This window comes from Dipteris shenzhenensis, chromosome 20 (genome assembly GCF_047967505.1).
Source record: "Dipteris shenzhenensis isolate YYH24624 ecotype China chromosome 20, Dip_SZ_1.0, whole genome shotgun sequence".
Lineage (NCBI taxonomy): Eukaryota > Viridiplantae > Streptophyta > Polypodiopsida > Gleicheniales > Dipteridaceae > Dipteris > Dipteris shenzhenensis.
Window position 1 is genome coordinate 43,868,813 of NC_141615.1, and position 25,519 is coordinate 43,894,331.

Genomic DNA, 25,519 nt, shown 5'->3' on the forward strand with positions numbered 1-25,519 from the left:
TGTGAAAGTAAGAAATTTATCCTAACAATGTCTAGCATGCAATGTAACTAATAGATGTGTAATATACCCAAACCTTTTAAATTAGAATTAACAGGCATGCACAAGGCACACACCACCCACATATACATCCCTACACACCCATATACACACGCACCGACACACCCATGCCAATATCCATCCCTGGATAAACGATTGTTCAAGTTTCTTGTATTAGACATAGCATGCGGTTAGATAGAAAACAACAATCTAAGCTTCAAGAACCACATATATAGTTATGGTACACAGAGCAAATCTCAAATTTCAGATAAAAGCTGTGCATAACCATGCATGGGAGTATACCGGTTTTGTTTGCTTGTGAAAGGCCTCTAGCCTGCTTTTCAATACTTCCGCATTGTCATCCTTGCGTTGAATCAATGGTTCTCCAGTAATCTGAAAAAGTTGCATTGGCTTAAACATGCCACTGTCCAGAATTTTTCTAGAACATATGCCATCAATTATGTAAAGAATTGCCGCAAAATCTATGATATAATGTCTTAAAAAACAAGGAAATTCATGCAAAAAACTCTGCCTAACATTGTACCTAAAATATCTCATGTAACAGAATAAACGAAATATGGTACAGCAAGGATAAACCAATATAAAGTGCCTTTCAGATGCTTGAATGAAACTAAGAGTCCTCAAGCAACTGTTAATAAGGAAGCCAAAAGATGAGATAGCATGCCACCCACATCATCTTTGCCAGGGACTTTTGGAGGTGCAAACTTGGAATGATACGATCGTCCACTTGCAGGGTGGATCCAGCGACCAGTTATCCTCTCCTCCAGAATTGAATCGGCAATGTCAAAATTTAAAACTTTGTCGACTTTCACTCCCTGTTTCTCCAGCATTGCATCAAGCTGCAGCATACACCAGGTTGCTCATCTTAAAGACTGAACCGTTTAAATCAAGCCCTGTTCAAAATAATACAAAGAAATCTTCATATAAATAAGGTGGTTTCTGCATTCACTCGTCTGTGCATTCATCCCTATGCATGCAATCGCATGACTCTTGACATATCCAATCCTTCCATCCCAGACATTCCATAACAGAAAGAAGTAATCAAAGCAACCTGTTGACGTCAAAGAATGAACCCTTAAAATCAGGCCCTAATCAAAGCAACCGAAACAAGGCTTCATACAATTAAGACAGCATTTGCATTTACCCATTTGGGATGTCATCCTTTGGATGCAATAGCATGACATTACCATATTCAATCCTTCCATGCCAGACCCCATAGATTGTTAAGATAACTTGCAAGGTTGTAACTAGTGTAGATGCATGCCCAAAAAAAGTGGATGAAGGCCTACCTTCAAATGTATTTGGATTGCCTCAGCATTAAGATTAATCAATTACACTTAATATTGCTAGAAATTCGAACGTCAAGACAGCAACTAACACAGGCTTAGTCCACTACACTAAAGAAAAACAAGCACACACAAAGTTGGCCACGTTAAGGATAACAAGCATACAGGTTCCTCCATGTCATGCAGCACAAGATACAGAAATATAGCATAGAATTGCCACAAGAGCAGTGTCCCTAATATCAAAGTTACCAGAACTCTCAGTTAAGACTCGCTAGTATAATTTATCAGCAAGCAGCTAAATGGCTTGTTAAAGCCAGAAATAAAATGCAGGATTCTGTGGGATTCAGGATGCAGAGCCTAAAAAATCAAATACAATGTCAAAACTTGCTCGTTGAAAAGAAAAGATATGCCGACATCAATGAGATTTCATGGTATTCTAACGTGCACTATGCAGCCTTACAATCAGTACCTTGCTTGCCTTGATTAACAGCTGTTGTATAGCATTTTTCAACACATATAGATCACTCAAGCACATTTCAACTACTTTAGGGATTGGATTTTTAAACATCACCAACAGAAAAAAGAACAAACTCAAACAGCAAGCTTATTGCTATGTTGGGCTCATTATGCAATAAGCAGTGACATTGTTCTTCTCGCTTGGCAAGCTCGATTCTAGACAGCATGTTGATCTCCAAAAAGCCCGCCTACCATGAGGGTCATCCCAAATAGAGCCAAGAACATCTGAAGCAAAGTCAATCTTACAATAAAGCAAAGAAGTCCAATTTTTCCTTAAAGGATGTTCAATAACTCGTGCACATCAATTAGTCTCTCTGTTATCAGGTTGGGCAATGCAAAGGTCTAGGACATCGTTCAATCAGAGGTACCCACAAATGCACACAAACATTTTCATGGAGATTTCCCAAGCCACCCACAAACATATCAAGGACTTGGCAAAGATCACTGTTCCCATCACCAACTTATCGTAGGGAGTAAAGACAAGAAGCAGCCCATCATCCTTAAAGCCTTCGATCTGGTGAAGGAAATTAAGACAGCCCCGTGCTTGGCTCTAGCACAGTGGGACCAGCCTCTTGATGTACAAACTGATGCCACTGACGATAGTACCAAATTATAGATATGACTTAAATCGGAACCTTGACTGAAATGATACAAGATCAGTTCCTTTCAGGAGTGAAAACCATCTAGTGACACTTAGAAACAAGTAGGCAAGGAGTGTCATGTCTTTCCTCGAATAAGTTTTGAAAGTCTCCCAAAGACCGCAATATCACCATGAATACAATTATACGCATAGCCATATTTGAACTTTTTCATTTTCATGGCTAGATTGAGCCAATCCCACAAAGCACCAGAGCAATACGAAAGAAGTGTATCACAAGCATGCTTGCTAATCATGCATGGTGACACAATCAATAAATTAGAACTAACATCTAAAAGAATGTAATATCCAAGTTGAGAAAAAAATGAAAAACAACAATCATTGTTGATGTTCGAGGTGCACATAGTAACTGAATTCATGAACAGGACTTGTATCTAAGAAGATGTGATATCCAAGTTGTGAAAGGATGAAAGAAAGACAAGGTTTGTTGAGGTTAGAGACGCAACAATATAGGTGTCCTAGAAGCATCAAAATCAATTACATTCTAGAACAAGACATGGTCGCTACCAAACAACTCAATAAAGTCATTCGGCACTAAGTTGAAGTAGGCAAATATAAGAGCAACTCCACCTTCTATCGCAGATCTTTGCCTTGGCCTCCTCTTGTACCAACACAGAACCCGGCTCCTCAAAAGTGAGCAGCTTTGACCTTTCCAAAGCCGTAATATTGATCACATAATTTTTTAAGCTCTTTCGCAGCACGACAAAAGCATATGCAATTGGACTGGGTCCACCTTATAACCAACTGCTACCTGATCCCTAACTACATTCACTCTCATGAGGTAGTCATGCACAGCATCTCCTTCCTCCATCCTCACGATGAACAGTTAATTATGGAATTTGAGAATTCTCATAGACTTGTTTGTCTCGTACAGGTCTTTTAAGATAACCCATGCTTTCTTTGAGGAGTCCAACAACTGAATGTGCGTGATCACCGCATCTGCTGTCATTACAATGATCATAGACAGCGATGTTAGAAAACAGAGACGGAGGTTGCTTGCTGTAGCCAACACTCCCACAGCGAAAGATTGCTTATAGAAATGCAGCCCAGGAACAAATAGTAATTAACTCAAATCTCACTCCTTTTCTGTTGTGCACACAGAGTAGATAGAGATAGATGCAGACATAGATATTGAACCATGCACAGTAGAGTAGAAACAGTCAACATGTATTGCTCCAAAGACGGACTAAACCTCATACAAAAGGTGTGCTCGGTGTGCCACCATTTAGCAGATAAGGTAATGCCTAACCTGTCACCTCAGAACTGTCTTCCACCTCTTTCTTGCACCTCTAAAACTTTGTCAGCCTGCATCTCCGGTGGACTCCTCTGATGCCGCTTCGTCAGACCTCCTTGTTGCTTCGCAATGCAGCATATGGTCAGGTACTTTTCTTGTACTGATTCTTGACCTCCTTGCTGCTCACGCACCTGGACCATCAACACTATCTCACCCATCCACAAGGCAGGGGATCGCATGAACCTGGAGAACTACAGGACCATTATGATTGGGCATGTCATGTCCAAGATTTATGCATCAGTACTTGATTCTGAGGTCAGCAAATTTGCGGAGTGTCAAGGACTCAGAGCAGCGGGACAGGCCAGTTTCAGGCGGGATCATGGAACCATGGACCACATTCTCGCGCTCAGATGTATCATCGAGGAGGCGAGGGCATGGAAGCAGAGAGTTTACTGTTGCTTTGTGGATTTCCACAAGGCATTTGACACCGTTCCGAGAGCCCGCCTCATACGACGCCTACAGGATATGGGTTATGACCAGGAGATCATTTGGGCTGTCATGACACTTTATGAGCAAGTTTCAGGCAGAGTCCGGACAGGATCTGGATGGATAGACGAGACCATGAGCACTATCGGGGTCAAACAAGGGTGCCCATTATCACCTACCTTGTTTGGCCTCTACATCGACGAGCTCGAGACAGTGATGCAAGCACAGGGTGGGGTAGGCTGCTCTCTCGCGGGCACACTGATCCAGATTTACTTTATGCAGATAACGTGGCTCTCTTGTCTTCCTCAGCTTATTGACCCCCACAGCTCGCATGGTTACTATCCGGACAGTGATTGCCCTTGCTGCCCAATTCCATTGGCCTATTTTTCAAATGGACATGAAGTCTGCATTCCTTAATGGAACCCTGGAGGAGGAGGTGTACGTCGAGCAACCACAGGGCTTTCAAGATCCGGTGTCCCCATTAAAGGTCTGCAGGTTGAAGAAGGCGCTATACGGGCTGAAACAGGCCCCCAAAGCTTGGTAGATGTATTCTTTCAGAAGATAGGGCTAAGTCGGAGTCCTTCTGAGGCAAACCTCTACTTGTTCATTGAGAAGGGGTTGCGATTGGTACTCATTCTCTATGTTGATGATCTTATCTTGACAGGTGACCATGTTAAGAAGATTTCCCAGGTCAGGCAGCTACTCATGTCTGAGTTTGAGATGACTGACCTTGGGTTATTACACTACTTCCTTGGGATAGAAGTAAAGCAGGCCAAAGACAAGATCTTCATTTCACAGGAGAAATATTGCAGAGAACTTCTGAAGAGATCCCAGATGGAGGATTGAAGGACAGCAGTAACTCCCATGGAGGTCGGACTCAAGCTAAGTGTTCACGACACATCGCAACCGGTAGATACTCCTTTGTACCGACGATTGGTAGAAAGCTTGCTTTACCTTACCAATACTCAACCTGATATTTGTTATATAGTTGGGCTATTAAGCCAGTTCTCTGCTTCTCCCAAGAAGAGTCATTGGGATGCAGGTTTACGGGTGCTGAGGTATCTAAAGGGTACTTGCACCTACGGGATCACCTACACCAAAGGCATAGAACTAGGCAGGTTCTGTGACAGTGATTGGGCGGGTGATGCTGACACCAGAAGATCAACAACAGAGTATTGCTTCTTACTTCCATCTGGTGTCATCTCTTGGCTGAGTAAGAAGCAACCCACAGTGGCCCTTTCATCTACACAGGCAGAGTACAGAGCCGCGTGTACAGCAGCTTGTGAGACACTGTGGTTGAGATGGATTCTGGAGGACATGGACGTGTGTCAGGAGGACACAACAATGCTGATGTGTGACAATCAGAGTTGCATAGCCATTGCCAAGAATCCAGTGTACCATGCGCGGACCAAGCACATCGAAGTTCATTACCACATTGTTCGAGAGCTCATCATTGACGACGTGATCGAGCTCATGTGCTGCCCGACCGCCGACAACTTGTTCGACCTCTTCACGAAGGCACTCCCTCGAGAACAGATGGAGCACCTCATCAGACGTATGGGGATTCGCCCACAGTTGTCACATTGAGGGGGGTGGTTAGATTCTCACTGTGCCCACCTGCCAATTTGAGGGGACAAGGGGCAGTGCGAAGTAGGAGGGCTGGGAGAGAGACTCAGGCCAAAACCAGAGGGAGGAGAGCATGGCAGATATAGGCGACCAGCACATGGGCTGGTCGCAGCCTGCAACAGCAGGTAAAAGGGGGCTTTAGGCCTCACATGGAGGCTCCTGCAGCAGCGCAGACTGGCTGCACAGGGCACCCTTATATAGGGGCCTGTGGCAGGCCAAGTCAACCCAACCAGGGCCACCGACCAGGGCCAACCCTGGTCAGTTTTATGGGGCCCATGAAGTCGGCCACCAGACAGGGTACCGACCCTGCTGGTCGGTCATCTGAAGGGGCCTGGGCAGTGCCTATAAAAGGCCCACTTCTCCATTGATACCCGCATCTAGTGCACTACAGAAAGCCTTCTCCAAGGCAGCGTTCAGCACTCAAATCTGGGAGAGTTTGTGAGAGAGAGTTCATCAGTTTGCTCCAGCACCCTGCTGTGATTTGTACTACTCCCTTGGAGCCATTTTCTGCCAACCATCCTGTGGATGAATATACTCTCTCTCTCCATCTATTCTTGCTGTTATCTCTGAGTGTGTTTCTGTTGCATCTGTGGCCATCTATCTAAGCTGAGTGTGTAAGAGTTAGAGAGATCTTGGGTGGAGGATTGAGTGATTCATTCCCTCTTCATTTCTAACATGCTGGAAAGGTCACCTCCCCATCTGTAAGCCCCCAAATGAGGAGCGTGGGGGAGGTAGACCTAGGGCAGGATGTGCCCAAAAGAGAGAATACCTGGATGTGTGGATCTAGGAAAGATCTAGAGCATTCATGGTTGGTGGGGTATCCCAAGGAAGGAGGGTACCTGGCTGATCTGCGAGAGCATAAGGCGGAGCAGAGGACAACAGTAGGGACCCAAGAGAAGAGCCCAGGAGCTCACACAGTGTGCGTGTGGGGTGTGGAATCACAAACTTCTTAACTTATGTGCATAAAATAGATGTGCAGACTCATCAATAGACAATGAACCAGCCAGATAGAGAAACCACCAAAATATATTTCCGTCCAAAACTATGGACACAATACAAAAGATATAGATCCAGAGTCCCACCAATGGTGTGGTCCTCTGATCTTACCACAAGGTCCTTCTTGTATCAGCCAGTTATCTCTAGACTCAAGTCCGCGTGCTCCACCTCGAGCGTCTGTAGACTTTCCGTCCAGTGTGTTCTTCTCCACCTTACTGCCTGTGAATCAGCCTAGGTGGGCAGCCTCTGCCAAGCTTTGTCTGCAGCACACAGGTCCCCTTGGTCCTCCTGAATGTAGGCTCCAAGATAGCTGTTCCACTGCTCCAACCTGCTTGTGAATGGCTGCTCCAGAAGGTGTGATGATCTCAGCACCTTGCTGCCCTAGAAGACAGCCAAGGTCCAGCCCAACCTGGCTAAGTCTGCAGCCCTTGTTGCACTCTCTCACCTCCTGTAGATAGGCCCAGAGAGTAGGCTTCCTGCTGCTCCTTTCTACCCTGGAACTGCTGGCTGCTGGATAATGAAACGAGGCAAGTGCCTCTCCTTTTATAGGCCTCAAGGCCCTTTCAAATGGACCGCCCAGCCAGCCCTAAATGGGCCGACTGGACAGACCTGGTTGGCTGACCCAACCGACCTGGTTGGCTCAGCCCAACCAGCCCTATATAAGGGCCCTAGCCAGGCCCTTTTTTTCTGGGCTGCTGCTAGGCTCCCCTTTGCTGCTGCTGGAGACCCTGCTGCAAGCTGTATACCTGCCCATAGACCCCCACTATGCTGTGCTATTTCTTGGCTCCCTGAGCTGCCCACACATGTGTGCCTCAGTTCCGTACTGTTCTGTACTGTAAATGGCTCCAAGGGAGCAGTACAAATCACAGCAGGGTGCTGGAGCAAACTAATGAACTCTCTCTCACAAACTCTCCCAGATCTGAGTGCTGAAGACAAAACTTGGCAGAGGCTGCCCACCTAGGCTGATTCACAGGCAGTAAGGTGGAGAAGAACACACTGGACGGAAAGTCTACAGACGCTCGAGGTGGAGCACGCGGACTCGAGTCTAGAGATAATTGGCTGATAGGAGAAGGACCTTGTGGTAAGATCAAAGGACCACACCATTGGTGGGACTCTGGATCTATATCTTTTGTATTGTGTCCATAGTTTTGGACGGAAATATATTTTGGTGGTTTCTCTATCTGGCTGGTTCATTGTCTATTGATGAGTCTGCACATCTATGTGATGCACATTAAGTAAAGAAGTTTGTGATTCCACACCCCACAGCACACTATGTGAGCTCCTGGGTATTACTAGAAGTCTTCCGCTGTGCGTACCCTCTGTTGGGTCATTTCTAACATGGTATCAAAGCCCAAGTAGGAGACTCACAGGTGTGGGAGCCTGAAAGCAGGGACCTTGCTGAAGGACGACCCTAATTCAAAAGCTCTAGGGAATCAACTTCCATGACTGGAGGATTGTGCCCTTGCGAGAAGGAGGGTGATTCAGGTTCAGTCAGGTGCGTTTAAAGTTCGCAGTCCAGGTTAATACTTCGGTTGCAAACCTTGCCAAAGGAAGGACAGGTTGAAACAGACCCTCAGAGCATGGTGCCTGGAAGACTCCAGGTTGTTCACTCATTATGAGGGGGACAATTGGAAGATCGTGACGGCTGGATTGCTCGAGTTCAAAGGCAGGAACGTGACTGAAGGAGGTGATGCCAGGAGGTGCTACCAGAGATGGACCTGTGTACCAGGATGGTGTGTGGAAGCGGAACCAGACCTGGTGGGGCAAGAGCCACTGGATGAAAAGCCAAGAAAAGATTTCGACATCGAAGAGTTCCAGAGGACTACAACCAAGGAGTTACTGGAGCGTCGTCATCGACGTGTTGGCATTGGGCCGAGATGTGTCGGTGAGAGGGGGTGTTTGAAAGGTCACCTCCCCATCTGTAAGCCCCCAAATGAGGAGAGCGTGGCGGAGGGAGACCTAGGGCAGGATGTGCCCAAGAGAGAAGAAAGAGAGGGGGCTACCACATGGGCAGCACCTCACAGAGACAAGCATGGCTGCAAAGGACGGAATGTGTGGAAGGAGCAGTAGGCGGGGACAGCAAGCCCTAGATATGACCTGACAAGAAGCGGTAATGTCAGCAACAGTACGGCACTGCACACGTGGCTGGAGAAGAGCCTGGCAGAGGGCAGAACCAGCAGCAGCAGGGTGAACAGGGGCTGACATGGCTGGGGCCTGGTGGAGCAGCAAATGAGGCTGCTAGTGGCCAGTGCAATGTTTTATATAGGCTGGGCCCTTGCCTAGATTGGAGGGCCAAAAGCCCTAGAAGTGTGGGCCAAAAGGCCCCGGGTTGTGAGCCCTTAAAGGGCTGGACCAGCCACAGTCTGGTCGGCCAGATTAGGGCAGGCTGGTCGGTTTTTGGACAGGCCCCCTAGGTGTCACCAAATGTAAATATCCTAAGTCAAAGTACAGTTGACCATTTATTTGATCATAATTAAAGAGTTTTATATGTGTTAATTACGGTCAAAGAGTTATTTTAATGGTCAAAGGATTGACTACGGTCAAAGATACTTGACTCTAGTCAAGTAAACCTGACTATGGTCAGAGAGCGTTGACTTCGGTCAACAAGACTTGGCATGCGCCAAGAGGGGTTAACCCCGGTTAACCAAGATGTGCCAACCTCGGTTGGAGAGACTTGGCTATAATTAAGGCGCCCTGACCTTGGGTCAAAGCTCTTTAATTATAATCAAGAGTGTTGACTCCGGTCAACCAGAGAAAATATATATATATTTATATATATATATATATATTTGTTTAGATGTGCACATGTGTTCAGTGGGGACGCCCACCGTGACTAGGATTAGTCCACAGTGTGTTATTTGCATGCAAAGCGCTAACAATTAATGGGTACCATGGTGGTGCGCTTTAATTGATTGTTGCAGGTACTAGAAGGATTATTTTTTTCCTAAGCGAAATGGGAGCCTAACAAGCATTCAGGAAGCGGTTCGTGTGACCGAGAGCTTTGAAGACTCCAGAATGGCCCTAAGTGGCTTGTAATAAGAGTTAGTCTAGATTGTAGACAAGTGGCATGTTGCCAATTTGAATGGGGTTTGAAGCCCTTGTAAAGAAGGATTTCTTTTCACGTAAAAAGAGAAGAGAGAGAGACTTACGAGACAGCTTCCTGCTGAACTTTTGTAACAGTTTTTTTTTCTGAAAGTAATAAAGACCTTCGGGGGGGTCCAGCCCGACAATTTGTCCTGGGCCCTAATGTATGATCAGAGAGAGAGAGAGAGGGAGAGCTGTGGACAAGGGAGAGCGGTGGACAGTTTGAATTTCCGTCGTTGACGTGAAGCCTTAGTTGTTTTATTTCCCCTCCAGTCGGTTTTATTGGTACCAGAGCGTTAAGATCTCCCTACCTTCCATGGTGGGAGCGATCAAGAGAAAAGAACCGCAAGCCATCGCATGGGCAGCGAAGCTATTGTGAGCAGGAGCAAAGGGGTGTCGGAAGTGCACCGTCACGCTGACTGGGCTGGTGACACCGTCACGCTGGCACACAAGGCGCAGTGCGTGTGCTCGACGCCAGCGCTCATAGGCTAAGCAACTGCTGAATTGCCAATAGCAATGAAAGAGGTTCCGTGACCACGAATCAATGAGCAGACGGCTGCGTGATACCCCTGACGGAGAGTAAGCGCAGATGGGAGCGATTCTGGTGATTCTTGGTCTCTAAATTGGCGAAGGAGTATCAGGGAGGTCGCTGGATGGTATGCCCAAAGGAATTCGTGCAGATCCTTGAAGACTTTGTGAAGGCAATGCGCGGTGAGCTATTCCGCTGTCTAACAGAGATGCTGACGAAGACCTTCAGCGAATCTTCGTGAAGGCTTAGATCGATGGTCATCAAGGCGCAGGCGCGACGCGCGATGATTTCCTGCATAGCCAAGGTTTGAAACCTTTGGCTGTGCTGACGTGGCCAGGGTGCCACCTAGGCAGACACGTGGCATACACAGAGCTGACGTGGCAGACACGCGTGGGTGCTGACGTGGCAGCATATGCATGGTGATGACGTGGCAATACACGTGGCCTCCAGCTCAGAGCTGACGTGGCGCAGGACATGTGGTGCAGGACACGTGGCAGAGGTCTTGCAAGATGCTGACGTGGCAGCCAGCCTGGCAGACCCATGGTTAAGTTAACCCGGGTACAGTTAAACCCTGGTTAAGTTAATCGCAGTCAGTTAACTCTGGTTAGCTGAACCAGTATCTAGCTAGTTCAACTCTGGTCCAGTTCATCTGGCCTAACCAGATCAGTTTGGTTGGTGTAACCAGAACCAGTTAGTCTGGTTAGACTAACTAGCAGTTACTTCATCTGGTTACTGTTTTCACCCAAAAAAAAAAAAAAAAAAAAAAGAGACAGTTTTGGCTATCAATTTTCTCCTGCCTGTCAGACTTTTACTGTCAGAAAAGTAGTAGAAAACCAGAGAAAAGCAGGGAAAACAGAGCTTTGCAGAAAAAGGAGTATGCATGCCTTTGAGCAGTCAAAAGAGGGAAAAACAGATGCCTTTTGAAGCCATCTGCAGCAGCCAGAAAAGGGCAACATAGTTGATAATGCTTTGACAGTTGTATGGGTACATGCCTTGAACTGACAGCCCGTACTGGCGTAGATTGTGAATGCAAAACACCTCTTGTTGAGGTACCTTTTCTGTTGGAAAAGCAAAGGTAGTGTGCATTAGTTACTTGCACAGTGTGAGAAAAATCTGCAGATCTCAGAATATGGATCAATCACCTATCCAGTGGGATTCTCAAGATAGGGATGTGCATCCAAGACAGAGGAATGTGCCACAAACTCAACAAGAATTTGAACAAATGGTACGCACTCGTATACAAGAGCTGGAAAATCTAAAAAGGGATCCCAGGGCTCAGCATTTGTTTCCAGCAGAGGCTATGCCTAATCCAGTATATGACGTGCCAATGCCAGAGGCACACTCTCGTGTACAGTCTGAGAGAGAGAGATCTCATAGATCTCATAGGAGACGGTCCCATAGTAAAAAGAGATCGAGGCATCGTCACCGATCTCCTAGTCCATCACCGTCTACCTCGAGTTCGACTTCTATGTCTTCTTCTTCCTTATCAGATAAACCATCCAGGAAAAGAAGGAAACACGAGAAGTCTGGGAAGAGAAAATCTTCCAAAGCGACCAGGGAATTTAAAGAGGGAGGAAAATCTGTTAAGTTTATGACCTACAATGGACAGTATGGTCATACAGACAAAGCATTGCAGTTTATCAGACAGTTTGATGCTGCATTCGGTACAGAGAGATTTTCAGAATCCTCCAAGCTAAGAATGGTCAGTCTACACTTGACAGCAACGGCTAGTGCATGGTGGAGTGCACTGACTACAGATGGGTCAGCCCCAAGGAAGTGGAAGGGCTTCAAGAAAGCCTTCTACCAGTAGTTCATGCCTAAACAGTTTAGAGACCATGTTCTTCAAGACTAGGACAGCTTGCACATGGATGCAGGAGATACAGTGGATGGGTACAACCAAAAGTTCTGGGATGCTTATTTGCAGGTTGCACCGTTCAAAAAGATCTCCAAAGGTACCCAGATGAGGAAGTACAGAGCAGGTCTCACTCCAAGAATTCAGGCAGTAGTAAATGCTTTGGGGGCAAAGAATATTCAAGATCTTATGCATTCAGCCTCAGTAGCGAGTCTTGTGCCGCTACAAGATCCATCTACAGTGCCATCCTTGCATGCAGGACGTGCTGATAAAAAGAAAACTGATTTTCAAAAATCAGAAAAGAAAGAGTCCCCTAAGGCTGAAAAGAAAGGGTTTCAGCCTCAGAAGCCGAGGGGTACTCAGTTCTCGAAGACCTATAAGGGCAAATCTCTATTTACCCCTGAACAGATAGCGGAATTCCGTAGAGATGGGAAATGCTTCAGGTGCGGTAAAGAGGGGCATGTGGCTGCCCAGTGCCCAGAAAAGCCTTCATCATCGAAGGGAAAAGAGGCAGAGAAGCCACGAGGACCGCAAAAGCCAATGGCAGGGGGAATTCCTGATATACTGGGTCATGCTCTGAACCCAGAAGAACGAGAATTGCTGCTATCATGGGGCAAAGTTAGAGACTAGCAAGCGCTAATTTTATTTGATCCAGGGGCTACTGATAATTTCATATCAGAGGATCTAGCCCTGAGGCTGGGAATAAAGACGGAAGAGCTAGGCAGGGCTTTGGATGCTGATCAAATGTTTTGTGGGAATCCTGTGCCAGTTACTCCCTTGATAGGGAAGCTCCGTCTACATATTCAGAGTTATGTGGATCAGGAAGACTTCTTCATTTCTCCACTGAAACATTATGATGTAGTTTTGGGGATGCCTTGGTTTCACCGCAAGGCAGTGAAGTTGACTCTTCCTGAAAGAGTGCTGGAATTTGTGCATAGGGGGAAAAATCAGCGTGTAATTGCCAGGAATAAAGGGGACACTATCCCCATTGTATCTGATGTTTCATGCGGTAAAGCAATAAAGTCTGCAATTTCTGCGTACATGGTTTTTGTAAAAGAAAAAGAGAATGATATGCATGCTGAAATGAATGATGCAGACAAAGACAAGTTTCAGTTTCTTGTAAACTTTAAAGATTGCTTTTCTGATGTCTTGCCAGGGGAGTTACCCCCAGAGAGACCAGAAGATCATCAGATAGAGTTAATGCCTGGTAGTGAGCCACCAAACAGACCCCCTTATAGAGTCAGTGCGACTCAGAGAGAGGAGATTATGGCTCAGGTACAGGACTTGCTGTCCAAAGGCTTGATTCAGCCCAGCTCGTCTCCTTTTTGTTCCCCTGTACTGTTAGTACAGAAGAAAGATGGTTCATTCCGGATGTGTGTGGATTATCGCGCACTGAACAAAATGACCATCAAGAATAGATTCCCTATTCCGCGTATTGATGATGTCTTGGATCAGTTAAATGGAGCTTCAGTTTTCAGCAGGATAGACTTGAAGAGTGGCTACCACCAAGTAAGGATACAGCCTCAGGATGTGCATAAGACAGCATTCCGCACAACATTCGGGTTGTATGAATACTTAGTGATGCCTTTTGGATTGACAAATGCTCCAGCCACATTCAATAGAATGATGGATCGCATCTTCCGGAAGTACAGGCATTTTACGGGTACTTTCTTTGATGATATCTTAGTTTTTTCTAAGACAGAGGAAGAGCATAGAGAACATCTTGCTATAGTGTTTCAAGAGCTGAGAAATCATCAGCTCTATGCAAACAGCAAGAAAAGTGAATTCTTCCTGGAAGAAATCCACTATCTAAGGCATATAATATCCAAGAATGGGATACAAATGGATCCAGCGAAGATCCGTGCCATTCAGGAATGGCCAGAGCTGAAAACTGTGCATGAAGTTCGAAGCTTTTTAGGCTTGTGTTCTTACTACAGAAGATTTATCAGACATTTTGCTGATATCGCAGCTCCATTACATGACCTCACTAAGAAAAATGCAGCTTTCACATGGGGATTATCACAGAAGAAAGCATTCAATACACTCAAGGAAAAGTTGACTACAGAGCCTATTCTGGTAGTTCCGGATCTGTATCAGTCTTTTGATGTGGATTGCGATGCTTGTGGAGAATGTGTTGGGGCTGCATTGCATCAGAATGGTCATGTAGTAGCCTATGAAAGCAGGCGACTTCGGGATGCGGAAAGATATTTAGGAATCTATGAGAAAGAGTTATTGGCTGTAATTCATGCTATCCATACATGGAAACATTATCTTTTGGGTGCAGATTTTACTGTCAAAACAGATCACCAAAGTCTGAAATACTTTTTGACTCAGACCAAGCTTTCAGAGAAGCATATGAAATGGGCAAACATGCTGTCAATGTATCATTTTCAGATTGTCCATACCCCAGGAATTCGGAACAGAGTGGCAGATGCCTTGTCCCGAAGACCCCAGGTCAATAATGTAACTATTGCATATCATCAGGACCTGGAAGGCATGAGGGAACAATATGCTCATGATTCTGATTTTGGTGAAATTTTACAGCAGATGCAAGAAGGGCAATCCACCAGTCACTATTCCCTGAAAGATGGGTATTTAATGAAAGATGATTGCCTATGCATCACCCAGGAGATGAGGAAAAAGATTTTGGGAGAATGCCATGCACCTCCCTATGCTGGACATAGAGGAATTACAGCAACAACTCTAGCACTAGAGAGGTATTTCTTTTGGCCAGGAATGCGCAAAGATATACATCAGTTTGTTACTGAATGCCTTACGTGTCAGAAAATGAAGTATGATAGACAGAAGGCACCTGGCCTACTTATGCCTCTACCCGTGCCTCAGGCACCATGGGACAATATTACAATGGACTTTATTTTTGATTTGCCGAGATCAAAGTCAGGAAATGATGGGATTTGGACTATCATTGATAGATTCAGCAAGCAAGCTCATTTCCTTCCGGTTCGCAAAACCATAAAGGCAGATCATATGGCTAAGCTGTTCATGGCACAGATCTTTAAACATCATGGTATGCCTAAGTCCATTGTTAGTGATCGAGATCCCAGAATGACCAGTCTATTCTGGAGAGCTTTATTTGATAACATGGGGACGAATCTGAATTTTTCTTCTTCTTTCCATCCCCAGACAGATGGTCAAAGTGAAGTAGCAAATTTTACCATTTTGGATATGTTGAAATGCTACGTGGGTGACCAAAGTTCAGACTGGGAAAAGTACCTACCGTTAGTAGAGTTTGCTTACAATAATACAGTACATAGCTCTACAGGGAAAGCCCCTTTTGAAGTCATATATGGGAAGGTGATTTTGCCACCTATATTGAGGACTAAAGATGAAATATTTGCAGCTGATCAGTTTGTAAGAGACCTCCAGACAGCTTACAGCCAAGTCCGGACAGCAATTGAAAGGTCTCAAGAGAAACATAAAAGGGCTGCAGATAAACATAGGAGACAGTTGGATCTCAAGGAAGGGGACTGGGTACTTTTAAAGTTTGAAAAAGCTAGGCTCCGCAAGTTTAAAGGCAAACAGAAAGTGTATGCAAAGTTATCTCCCAGATACTATGGCCCTTTCAGGGTTACAGAAAGAATAAATGAGGTTGCATACAGATTAGCATTGCCAGAGCATTGGAGGATTCACAATGCATTCCATGTGAGTCTTCTAAAGAAATTTCAGGGACCAGAGCCTACAGAACCAGTATCAGAAGATCCACCAGAAGTGGATGAGCTGGAGGAAGTCCTTCAGCCAGAGCAAATTGTGTACCATATTGTACGTAAAGGCCCTCAGGGTAAAGAATTTTACAAGTATCTTGTAAAATTCAAGAATTATACGGCATTAGATGCCAAGTGGATGGACGAAGACATGTTATCTGATCATCCACAGCTTTTGGATGTTTACAAGGAAGCTTTTCAGTTGAGGTCAACTGAATAGAAGCCGAGGGGATGTCACCAAATGTAAATATCCTAAGTCAAAGTACAGTTGACCATTTATTTGATCATAATTAAAGAGTTTTATATGTGTTAATTACGGTCAAAGAGTTATTTTAATGGTCAAAGGATTGACTACGGTCAAAGATACTTGACTCTAGTCAAGTAAACCTGACTATGGTCAGAGAGCGTTGACTTCGGTCAACAAGACTTGGCATGCGCCAAGAGGGGTTAACCCCGGTTAACCAAGATGTGCCAACCTCGGTTGGAGAGACTTGGCTATAATTAAGGCGCCCTGACCTTGGGTCGAAGCTCTTTAATTATAATCAAGAGTGTTGACTCCGGTCAACCAGAGAAAATATATATATATTTATATATATATATATATATTTGTTTAGATGTGCACATGTGTTCAGTGGGGACGCCCACCGTGACTAGGATTAGTCCACAGTGTGTTATTTGCATGCAAAGCGCTAACAATTAATGGGTACCATGGTGGTGCGCTTTAATTGATTGTTGCAGGTACTAGAAGGATTATTTTTTTCCTAAGCGAAATGGGAGCCTAACAAGCATTCAGGAAGCGGTTCGTGTGACCGAGAGCTTTGAAGACTCCAGAATGGCCCTAAGTGGCTTGTAATAAGAGTTAGTCTAGATTGTAGACAAGTGGCATGTTGCCAATTTGAATGGGGTTTGAAGCCCTTGTAAAGGAGGATTTCTTTTCACGTAAAAAGAGAAGAGAGAGAGACTTACGAGACAGCTTCCTGCTGAACTTTTGTAACAGTTTTTTTTTCTGAAAGTAATAAAGACCTTCGGGGGGGTCCAGCCCGACAATTTGTCCTGGGCCCTAATGTATGATCAGAGAGAGAGAGAGAGGGAGAGCTGTGGACAAGGGAGAGCGGTGGACAGTTTGAATTTCCGTCGTTGACGTGAAGCCTTAGTTGTTTTATTTCCCCTCCAGTCGGTTTTACTAGGCCTATAAAAGCAGAGGCACTTGCCTCATTTCATTATCCAGCAGCCAGCAGTTCCAGGGCAGAAAGGAGCAGCAGGAAGCCTACTCTCTGGGCCTATCTACAAGAGGTGAGAGAGTGCAACAAGGGCTGCAGACTTAGCCAGGAAGGGCTGGACCTTGGCTGTCTTCTAGGGCAGCAAGGTGCTGAGATCATCACACCTTCTGGAGCAGCCATTCACAAGCAGGTTGGAGCAGTGGAACAGCTATCTTGGGGCCTACATTCAGGAGGACCAAGGGGACCTGTGTGCTGCAGACAAAGCTTGGCAGAGGCTGCCCACCTAGGCTGATTCACAAGCAGTAAGGTGGAGAAGAACACACTGGACGGAAAGTCTACAGACGCTCGAGGTGGAGCACGCGGACTCGAGTTGTCATGATCTGTGACGTATTCCTTTCTCTATATCTAGACTTATGGATGGTTTGATGAATGGACACTTGTGGAAGGGTATGCCCTTTCGACGGGACACTTCCTATGAGGCACAACCCTTCACAAGAGACATTCTATTGAAGAGACATTCCTATTGTAATGTACCCTCTCATCAAGGGTCACACCCTTCACAAGGGGTACACACCTCTTCATGCACATACACTTTGGAGTACACACCTTTTCATGTGTGACTCTTCACTCCCTATATAAGAGAGGCCCAATTGTATGGATGACACACTACAGCTACGTTACAGACACTCAAGCAATACAATTATTCCTTGTTCTCTGCTATTTCAGTCTCCTTTCTGTTCCTACACCATGTGTTCACACACTCACAACCTTAGACCTTAGGACTCTAGATATGATCCCATTACATCAATTTGTCCTTCATGGTCTACGATTTGTGCATAGGCAGCGATGACTTTTGGGCTGATGCATCACACTTGTATGACTTATGTAAGCCGATTGTCTTGTTGCTGAAAAAGGTTGATGGAGACATGCCTTTTATTCTCCCATTCATGCAGCTGCATTTGTGTTGGACCCAGAGTTTCAACACAAGGCAACTGCACAACAAAGTGATGCAGAGGTGGTCCGTGGTTGGAACCTCACTCTTCAGAAGATGGTGCAAATGCCAGAGGCTCGCCGGACAGTGAAGGACCAGCTCGCCAATTACCGCCATAAGGAGGGCATATTTGGATGGCCAGATGCCCAGCATGACAAGTAATCTTAACTCATTTAAATTCTTAAATTTTACTATTTAATGATTCATAATTTTCAGATTTCATGAGCTTTGCCATAAATATGAATTTTATGAGCTTTAAAATTTCAGATTTCGAGTTGGGTCTGTTACATGATGGGAGGATTATGGAGCTGATTCCCCAAAGCTGCAATCGCTTGCCATTCGGATTCTCAGCCAGGGTTGTAGCTCCTCCTCTTGTGAGCGCATGTGGAGCAGCTTTGCCCACATCCATACAAAGAAGAGGAACCATCTCAAAGCACACAGGGCGAACGATCTTGTCTTTGTTAATGCAAACTTGCATTTGCTTAACAAGATGAGGCAGGAGTACACATTGATTTTCATAAGCCTGATGACGCCCTCACTGATGATGAGGAGGAGGGGGAGGAGGACGACGATGATGAGGAGATGGTAGTGGAGGAGGAGGAGGAGGACTCTTGAGCAGCTGAGCTATCTAGATTCTAGAATCTACATTCTAGATTTTGATCATATCATCAGTGATGTAGCCGCTGGCCTTAAGGCTTAGAGCCTAGGCTTTTGGGAATCTGAATTTTGTACTTGACTCTTGAGTCTTGAGTCTTGACTCTTGACAATCAGACATATATGAATCATATATTATATTGCCTTTGGCATTTTGTAACTTGTCAATCTTCAGCTTTTCTCATTAATTTCAGATTTGTCATTTATATTTGTAATATGTATTGCTCACTGCTAAGTTAACTTATAAGCTCTAAGTTCTAAGTTATAATTTGTAACTTGTTCCACACTATGCCATGTGGTAAGTATTATGCACTATGTTTTAAGTTACAGATAGGCTGTAGGCTGTAGCATTCTAAATGTGTGTGTTCTCATCTAAAAACCCCCTTTTCTAAAACCCCCCTTGCTGACGTGGTGTTTCCCTGTTTCAGCCCTCCCAGAAATCCCGAAACGTTTCCGTTTCCGTTTCTGTTCCCCGTTTCCGGTTCCCCTAACCGTGGTTGTACTGTCCTTCGTGGCCATATGGCACTAACCGTGGTTGTACTGTCCTTCGTGGCCATATGGCAGTCTTAGACCTGCCTACTGCTAGAGCCATCTGCTGCAAATCCACAGCCTCCTGCCCACTCTAGCCACCTGTACGTGCTGCTGCCGACCAGGTACAGGTCCATTAACGGCCCCGCATAGTCTGTCCTTCCGCCATACAAGTTCCGTACCAGTCTGGTATCCTTTGCAGCTCCTGCTGTAGCACCTCTGCATGCTGCCTACATGGCAGGCTGCATGTAATCTCTGATCTGCCCACGAGGAGACTTTAGTCCTGTCATGTGGCCTCTCTCAAACCCAATCCCTGCTGCTGGTACACCTCCACCATGTCCTCCTCATTCGGGGGCTCACAGGGGGGGAGGTAAGCACAATAATCCAAACAAACACCTTAGCATCCTTCTCCTCCCACTCTTCCATATTACCTTCCCTGTCGCATCCAATGTGTACTGGGGTTCAGTCCACTCCCATCACCAACTTCCTCACCTTCCTTTCCACCACGTGACTCCACAACTTCAACTTCCAGATCAAGTAGTCATGCCCAATCCAGTTTGCCTCCCTCCCCAAAGTTTGGAAATGGCATCTTTGAAGCCATTGGAATGAAGATCCTGGAATAGACCTAACACCAAAGATGCAACTGATACAAACTCTGCAATTCCTATTTGACAAAGGCACAATTATCTTATTCTAGGTCACCCTTCCTTCTTGCAAAGGTACCTCTCCTTCAGATGTCAGAGTTGATCTTGAATTCTGCACGTCCTTAATTTAGGTCACCTTTCTTTCAAGCAAAGGTCCTCTCTTCCGTGCAGCACACACTTGTGAGTCTCCCTCAGGGCTCTGATATTTGTTAGAATAACAGATGGAGATTTCTTGCCGTAGCCAACAGATGCCCAAGAATGTCACACGTCCTGTAAAACAAATCTCACTCCATCCACAATGCACAAGTATTACTGAGGTAACTCACAAGCAGATTTGCTATCACTATAAAGCCAATAAATAATATACTGCAATTTTTGCCCAAAGCCCAATGCATGCATAGTCTACCAAATAAAATCCCATTGGACCGTGTCAAATGCCTTGGGAATGTCAACTTGTAGTAACAAAACATCCTGCTGAGTATATTTGGCATATTCTATTCCAACGTAGGCGTTTTGCAATATTATCAATAATGTGCCTACGAGGAACAAAATCATATTCGGCAAGATGAAGGCATTCAAAAGAGTGGCATCCTCTTTTATGGCCGGGGGAAATTGTTCCACCAAATCGGATGGTTCGTCATTTGGGCTATCCTTTGGGTTGGTCGATTACTCGTCGCCAACTAGCCGATTGGCTTTTAGCAAATCTGAAAAAAAAACTTGAATATTGGAAGCTAGCAGCATGGCCACTACATGTCAGGTTACGAATTGTTCAATCGATTCTGGTGGCTTATATTCAGTTTTACTTGCCTCTCATAATGTTCAGCAAGGCAGAACTTTCTTCTTTTATGTCCACCGTTCTAATAATTTTTTGTCCATTCAAAACATGGAAAAAAGAGTTTGAGATGACTCTCGCTACAGCATCTCTGTTCGCCAAAAATGCACAAGGGTTGAATATACATTCAAGTGCATATTCTTGCCCATAAGGGGAAAATGATGCTGCAGTTCTTACGGGGGTCTCAGCCTTAGGCTGCTATGACACGTCATTTGTTTTTAAAGCTCACCACTCTTGCTTTTGGATATTGGCAGCCTACACAATGGGATTTCATTTTGGGTTGTATTGAAAGATCAAAAGCTGTCCTTTGGTCTCTCATATATCACTGGATTGGAAGCATGTCCTCTCTCATTTGGAATGGCATGGTCGGGATTCTTTGCAGGGAAACTCTCTCAGAGAAAAGAGCATATACATTGGTCAAAGGCTTTTGCCCCTCCATTGGCAATGCAAGAGCCTAGACGCTCATATTTTCTTAGCTTGAAGGGGATCCACTCAGTTGCAGATGTCATTCATGATGATGGGATTCCCCTTTCTTTTCCTTTGGCTACTGCAAAATTTGGTCTTGGCATGCATTATAGATTCATGTGGCAAACTATTACTGGAATGCTTCAGCCTTTTCAGCCCATTCCGCCTTTGGAGCTCATAGGACGTCTTCAGGACTGGACACTTTCTTCTCCAAGGTCATCTTGTCGCCCTTTGAGGCTGCCACATATTACTGTCTCTTATTTATATAAAGTGCTTTTTCCTCCACCATGGGTTTCTCACAAGGCGAATCAGCTTTGGCGAATGAATTGCACTGCCAAGTGGTGGTAGAAGAGATTCGGACAGATTCAGAATTCAAATATTCCACTCTGACAACAGGTCTTTTTGTGATGAGTTTTGTTGGGAGTGGGCAACTTTTGACACACAGGAATATTGCTCCGACTGTTTGTCGCAGATGTTTCGCTCCACGGGATTTTGTGCCTCATCTCCTTTGGCATTGCTCCCATACTTGTGATTTTTTAAGCTTCCTTGGGCAACATTTGCGAGCTCACTTTCCAAATGCTACCTTTGGAAAGTTCTTTTGGATCTCGATCGGTTTTTTGTTTGGGTTCGCTACTGGGCACTCTAGACTCTATGGAAGGCTAGAAATCATAGAGTCTTTGGTGATCCTACTTTTTCACTTTTTTCTTTCTTCACGCACTCTCTTCAGCAATCTTTCTGTGATTGCTCGCAAACTAAGTACATAGATCCTGATGTGTATCTGTCTTATACTGAGATATTCTCGTGATGTATTTTTCCACATCCCATTTTGGGATAGTGATTATGTAATATAAAGCAACAAAATTTTCACCCAAAAAAAAATGTGTTTTTGTATGTTACACACACACACTTCTTTTTTTGGGGTGAAAGAACCTATCATTACAGGAAAAAAAGTGTGTGTGCACCGACTCATCAGCACCCACCGGTAGACAATAGTATTTCCTTTGTCTCTCCTAAACAAGCAATTCTAAGCATAAATGTTCAAAAAAAAGATAGCTAATAGGGGCAATGCACCACGTAAAATAGAGAGAAATAGGACTACTACAAATCCAAAAATGCCCGAGGAAGATGGCTTCCCCATCCCAAACATTGGAAGAAACAGGGGAAAGAGAAACCACCAAGGGGACAGTAGGAGTGCCAGGAGAAGGTGTCCACACCTTCCTCAAAAGGACCAGCCCAAACGATTGGCATTTGATGATTGACTCCTTACTTAAACAGTGCAAGCGGCAAAGACGTGGCTTTCTGGATCAACTGGAACAATAGTCCCCTCAGAAACACCAAAATTCAATTCCAAAACCAGTGGAAGAACAGATAATTCAGGATGTGGATCTGGAAGATACTCCTTCAAGCATTACAGCATCCCGATCCAAACAAACACCCATCTTTTCACTCATCAACCACATTGTGCATAGAATGAACGAGGAGGCCTCTATGGTTTCAGCTACATTTGTAACTTGCCTCATATTTAAAGCCCATTTGTTGTTGTACTTCTAGTACAAAAAGAGAAAAAGTGGTCCGAGCAAGTTGCACTAGGATTCAGATCCCAAAAATAGGACAAAAATAACCTCTTCATAATCTCATTACCTACTCTCCGCCTGTAATTTCCATCGTATTCGTTGGCTTGCAGGTGTGGTAAACCCTTAAGCCAATACGCTAGATATTGGAGCAGTCAACCGCTTCCGTAAACACAATGTGCACTCTGTGCCTCACCCCCATCCTCTCATGACTATATTCCACTCCATGCAAGAGCAATGGACTATAATCTTATTGAATGAAGAGTACTTGCAGCTCTTGCAAGCCTTTTGTAAGGTGAAGTCTGGAAAAAATCCAATAAATATTACCACCAGTAAATGCCAACTACTGACGGTATCATTATTGTATTAGCAGTATTTATACTATTATCACCTGTAATAAACAACCCGCCAGTATCTAACCTATCACTGCCAATTGTCCAGTTATACCATTGGTAAAGTTAAAATTATTGACAGTATTGATCTTTATGTTCCTAAAAAATCATATTTTGATTCGGCTTCAAGCGCCGGATCTTCGATGACTGGCACTATCAATACAATTTTTGGATCTCAAGAACGGCATTCCAACAAATTTGCCAGCGGAACATAGATCAGAATTCTAGCTCTTGAGCCAACCTGCCATGCTTCAACTATGCCCTCTTGCACCATTACACCACAGACCGAGCCTTCTTTTCTACATCCTTTAGTTGAGCCTTCCAGATAATTCCTGAAGGGTGCTTTAACTCCAAGTGTAGACTTCAGAGACATCCCCTCACCTCTCTTCTCTTATATCTACTATGAAAATAGCAAACCAACATGTAAATTTGTTTGAACCATCACTGCTCTGCCTGTCGGCTGCATGGCCAACCAGGTACTGGCACTAGGCAGCCTTATTTCATATAGCAACTGTCGAGTCATGCAATTCCAATTTGACACATAGCCATATACAGATAGTCAGTCTTGCATGTAGCATTTCTGCAGGCTGTGACCTGAGAACTGACTTGTGCCATCTTTCAAACCCAAGAGCAGAGAGAGTTCTACGTAAGAGGGCGACTGCAAATCAAACTCTTTACTCCAAACTGGTTAGAAAGAAGGCAAGCCAATCAGAAGATGGCCCTTTCGAACTTCAAATAAAGTTCTCTTTGCATGATCTATTGTGCAGTGCGAGACTCTGGGTCCGCTACAAGTGCTTCAAAGTTCATCATACATCTCAAAGGCAAAGTGCAGAGTGACTTCTGAGTTGAAACGTGCAAAGACCAGGCTGAATGCATACAACGTAATCTTCCTGCATAGGTTTTTCATTACATGTGCACGCATTATAAATCACTTTCCTATCAGTCACAATCCCATCTATTACCCTGGAGCAAGACGGATGAAAACAAAACCTTTTCGGCCTGACCGACAGTTCTTGGGAACCCATCCAGAACGAATCCTTTCTCGCACGATGTTCTCTTTATGGCTTCGTCAATGATACCGACCACTAATTCATCCGAGACGAGGTCCCCCTACAGTTCCGTCATTGAAACTTATGTTCAAAACGCGAAACAAACGAGGCTTGCAACCTATTTTAGCAAGAATTGAGGTTAGGTGAGTCCCTACCTTGTCCATAGCTTCTTTAGCTTTCATTCCCAAAGGAGTCTTCGCAGCCACCGCTGATCGAAGCATATCTCCCGTCGCCAAATGACAAAGACAGTATTCTTCTTTTAGAAGAGGTGATTGCGTTCCTTTCCCACCTCCAGGAGGACCTGCATGCCGATTGATATCTGAGAGCTGCATTTACGTTTATCCCCACCCACTATCCTGAACAATAAATAGTATCTGCGTTGTCTGGCGGAACTCGCATGTCTGCGCATCGGTGTCCAGTGCGACCGAGTTGAGGGTAGGAACGAACACTAGATAGCAGCTCGGTCAAAATGAGCTAATAGAAAACACACAGATCGGAATTGTCGAATCCAGAGCATTGAAATACTGAAGCAGAAGGCAACGGAGAGAGGTACCGATGAGAATGACGCGCTTGTCCGGCTTAGGCGCACATTTCAAACGGCGAAGAAGCTCTGTCATGAGGTCAGTGGTGTGAAAATCGGCCAGATCCGCGGAAGAAGCCATGGTGAGGATGCAAACACCTGGAGAAGAGCTGTGGGGTGTGATGAGAGGGGAAAGGCAATCAACAAAAAGCAGAGGGGGACTACAGAGATTGCAGGAAAGGAAGAATGGAGGATTGCTGAAACAACGAGCTAAAAATTCTCTCTTCTTCTCTACGCTCTGTCTCTCTCTCTCTCTGCCCAACATGGGTTTAGTGCCTAGGCACAAGTAAAACATGGGTACACAAAAGCCAGACACGCCCAGATGAGATTTTCCAACACCAGCAATGGACAGGCAGGCCAATACAGATTTGCAGTTGATGTGCACTTGTCCAAATGAGAGATGGCAGAGTATATAATATATACCTGCACCAAGATATCGCACAGCTTGAGGAGGCAGCAGAAATTGAAGGGGCAGTGTGGGTGAGAGTGTCTTTGTTTCTTTTCACTCCTTTTTTTAAAAAAGAGTGTCTTTGTTCCCCCCCAACAA

General features: G+C 45.0%; 1 protein-coding gene across 5 annotated transcripts in view; it reads right to left on the reverse strand.

The window, feature by feature from the left end:
- LOC147889709 (adenylate kinase 4-like) overlaps positions 1–25,441 on the reverse strand; it is a 42,619-nt gene extending 17,178 nt beyond the window's left edge. The window contains exons 1-6 of one of the 5 annotated variants that reach the window (XM_087391405.1): positions 25,396–25,438; positions 24,946–25,082; positions 24,548–24,693; positions 24,334–24,453; positions 729–896; positions 340–429 (exon numbers count right to left, since the gene is read on the reverse strand). In XM_087391405.1, the coding sequence (XP_087247531.1) occupies positions 340–429; positions 729–896; positions 24,334–24,453; positions 24,548–24,693; positions 24,946–25,054 (633 nt within the window). In that variant the 5' untranslated portion in view covers positions 25,055–25,082; positions 25,396–25,438. Of the gene's footprint in view, positions 1–339; positions 430–728; positions 951–3,151; positions 3,457–24,333; positions 24,454–24,547; positions 24,694–24,945; positions 25,323–25,395 lie in introns of those variants that run through there. The other 4 variants (XM_087391404.1, XM_087391403.1, XM_087391406.1 and 1 more) reach the window with 4 other exon arrangements.
- Positions 25,442–25,519: the final 78 nt, after the last annotated feature.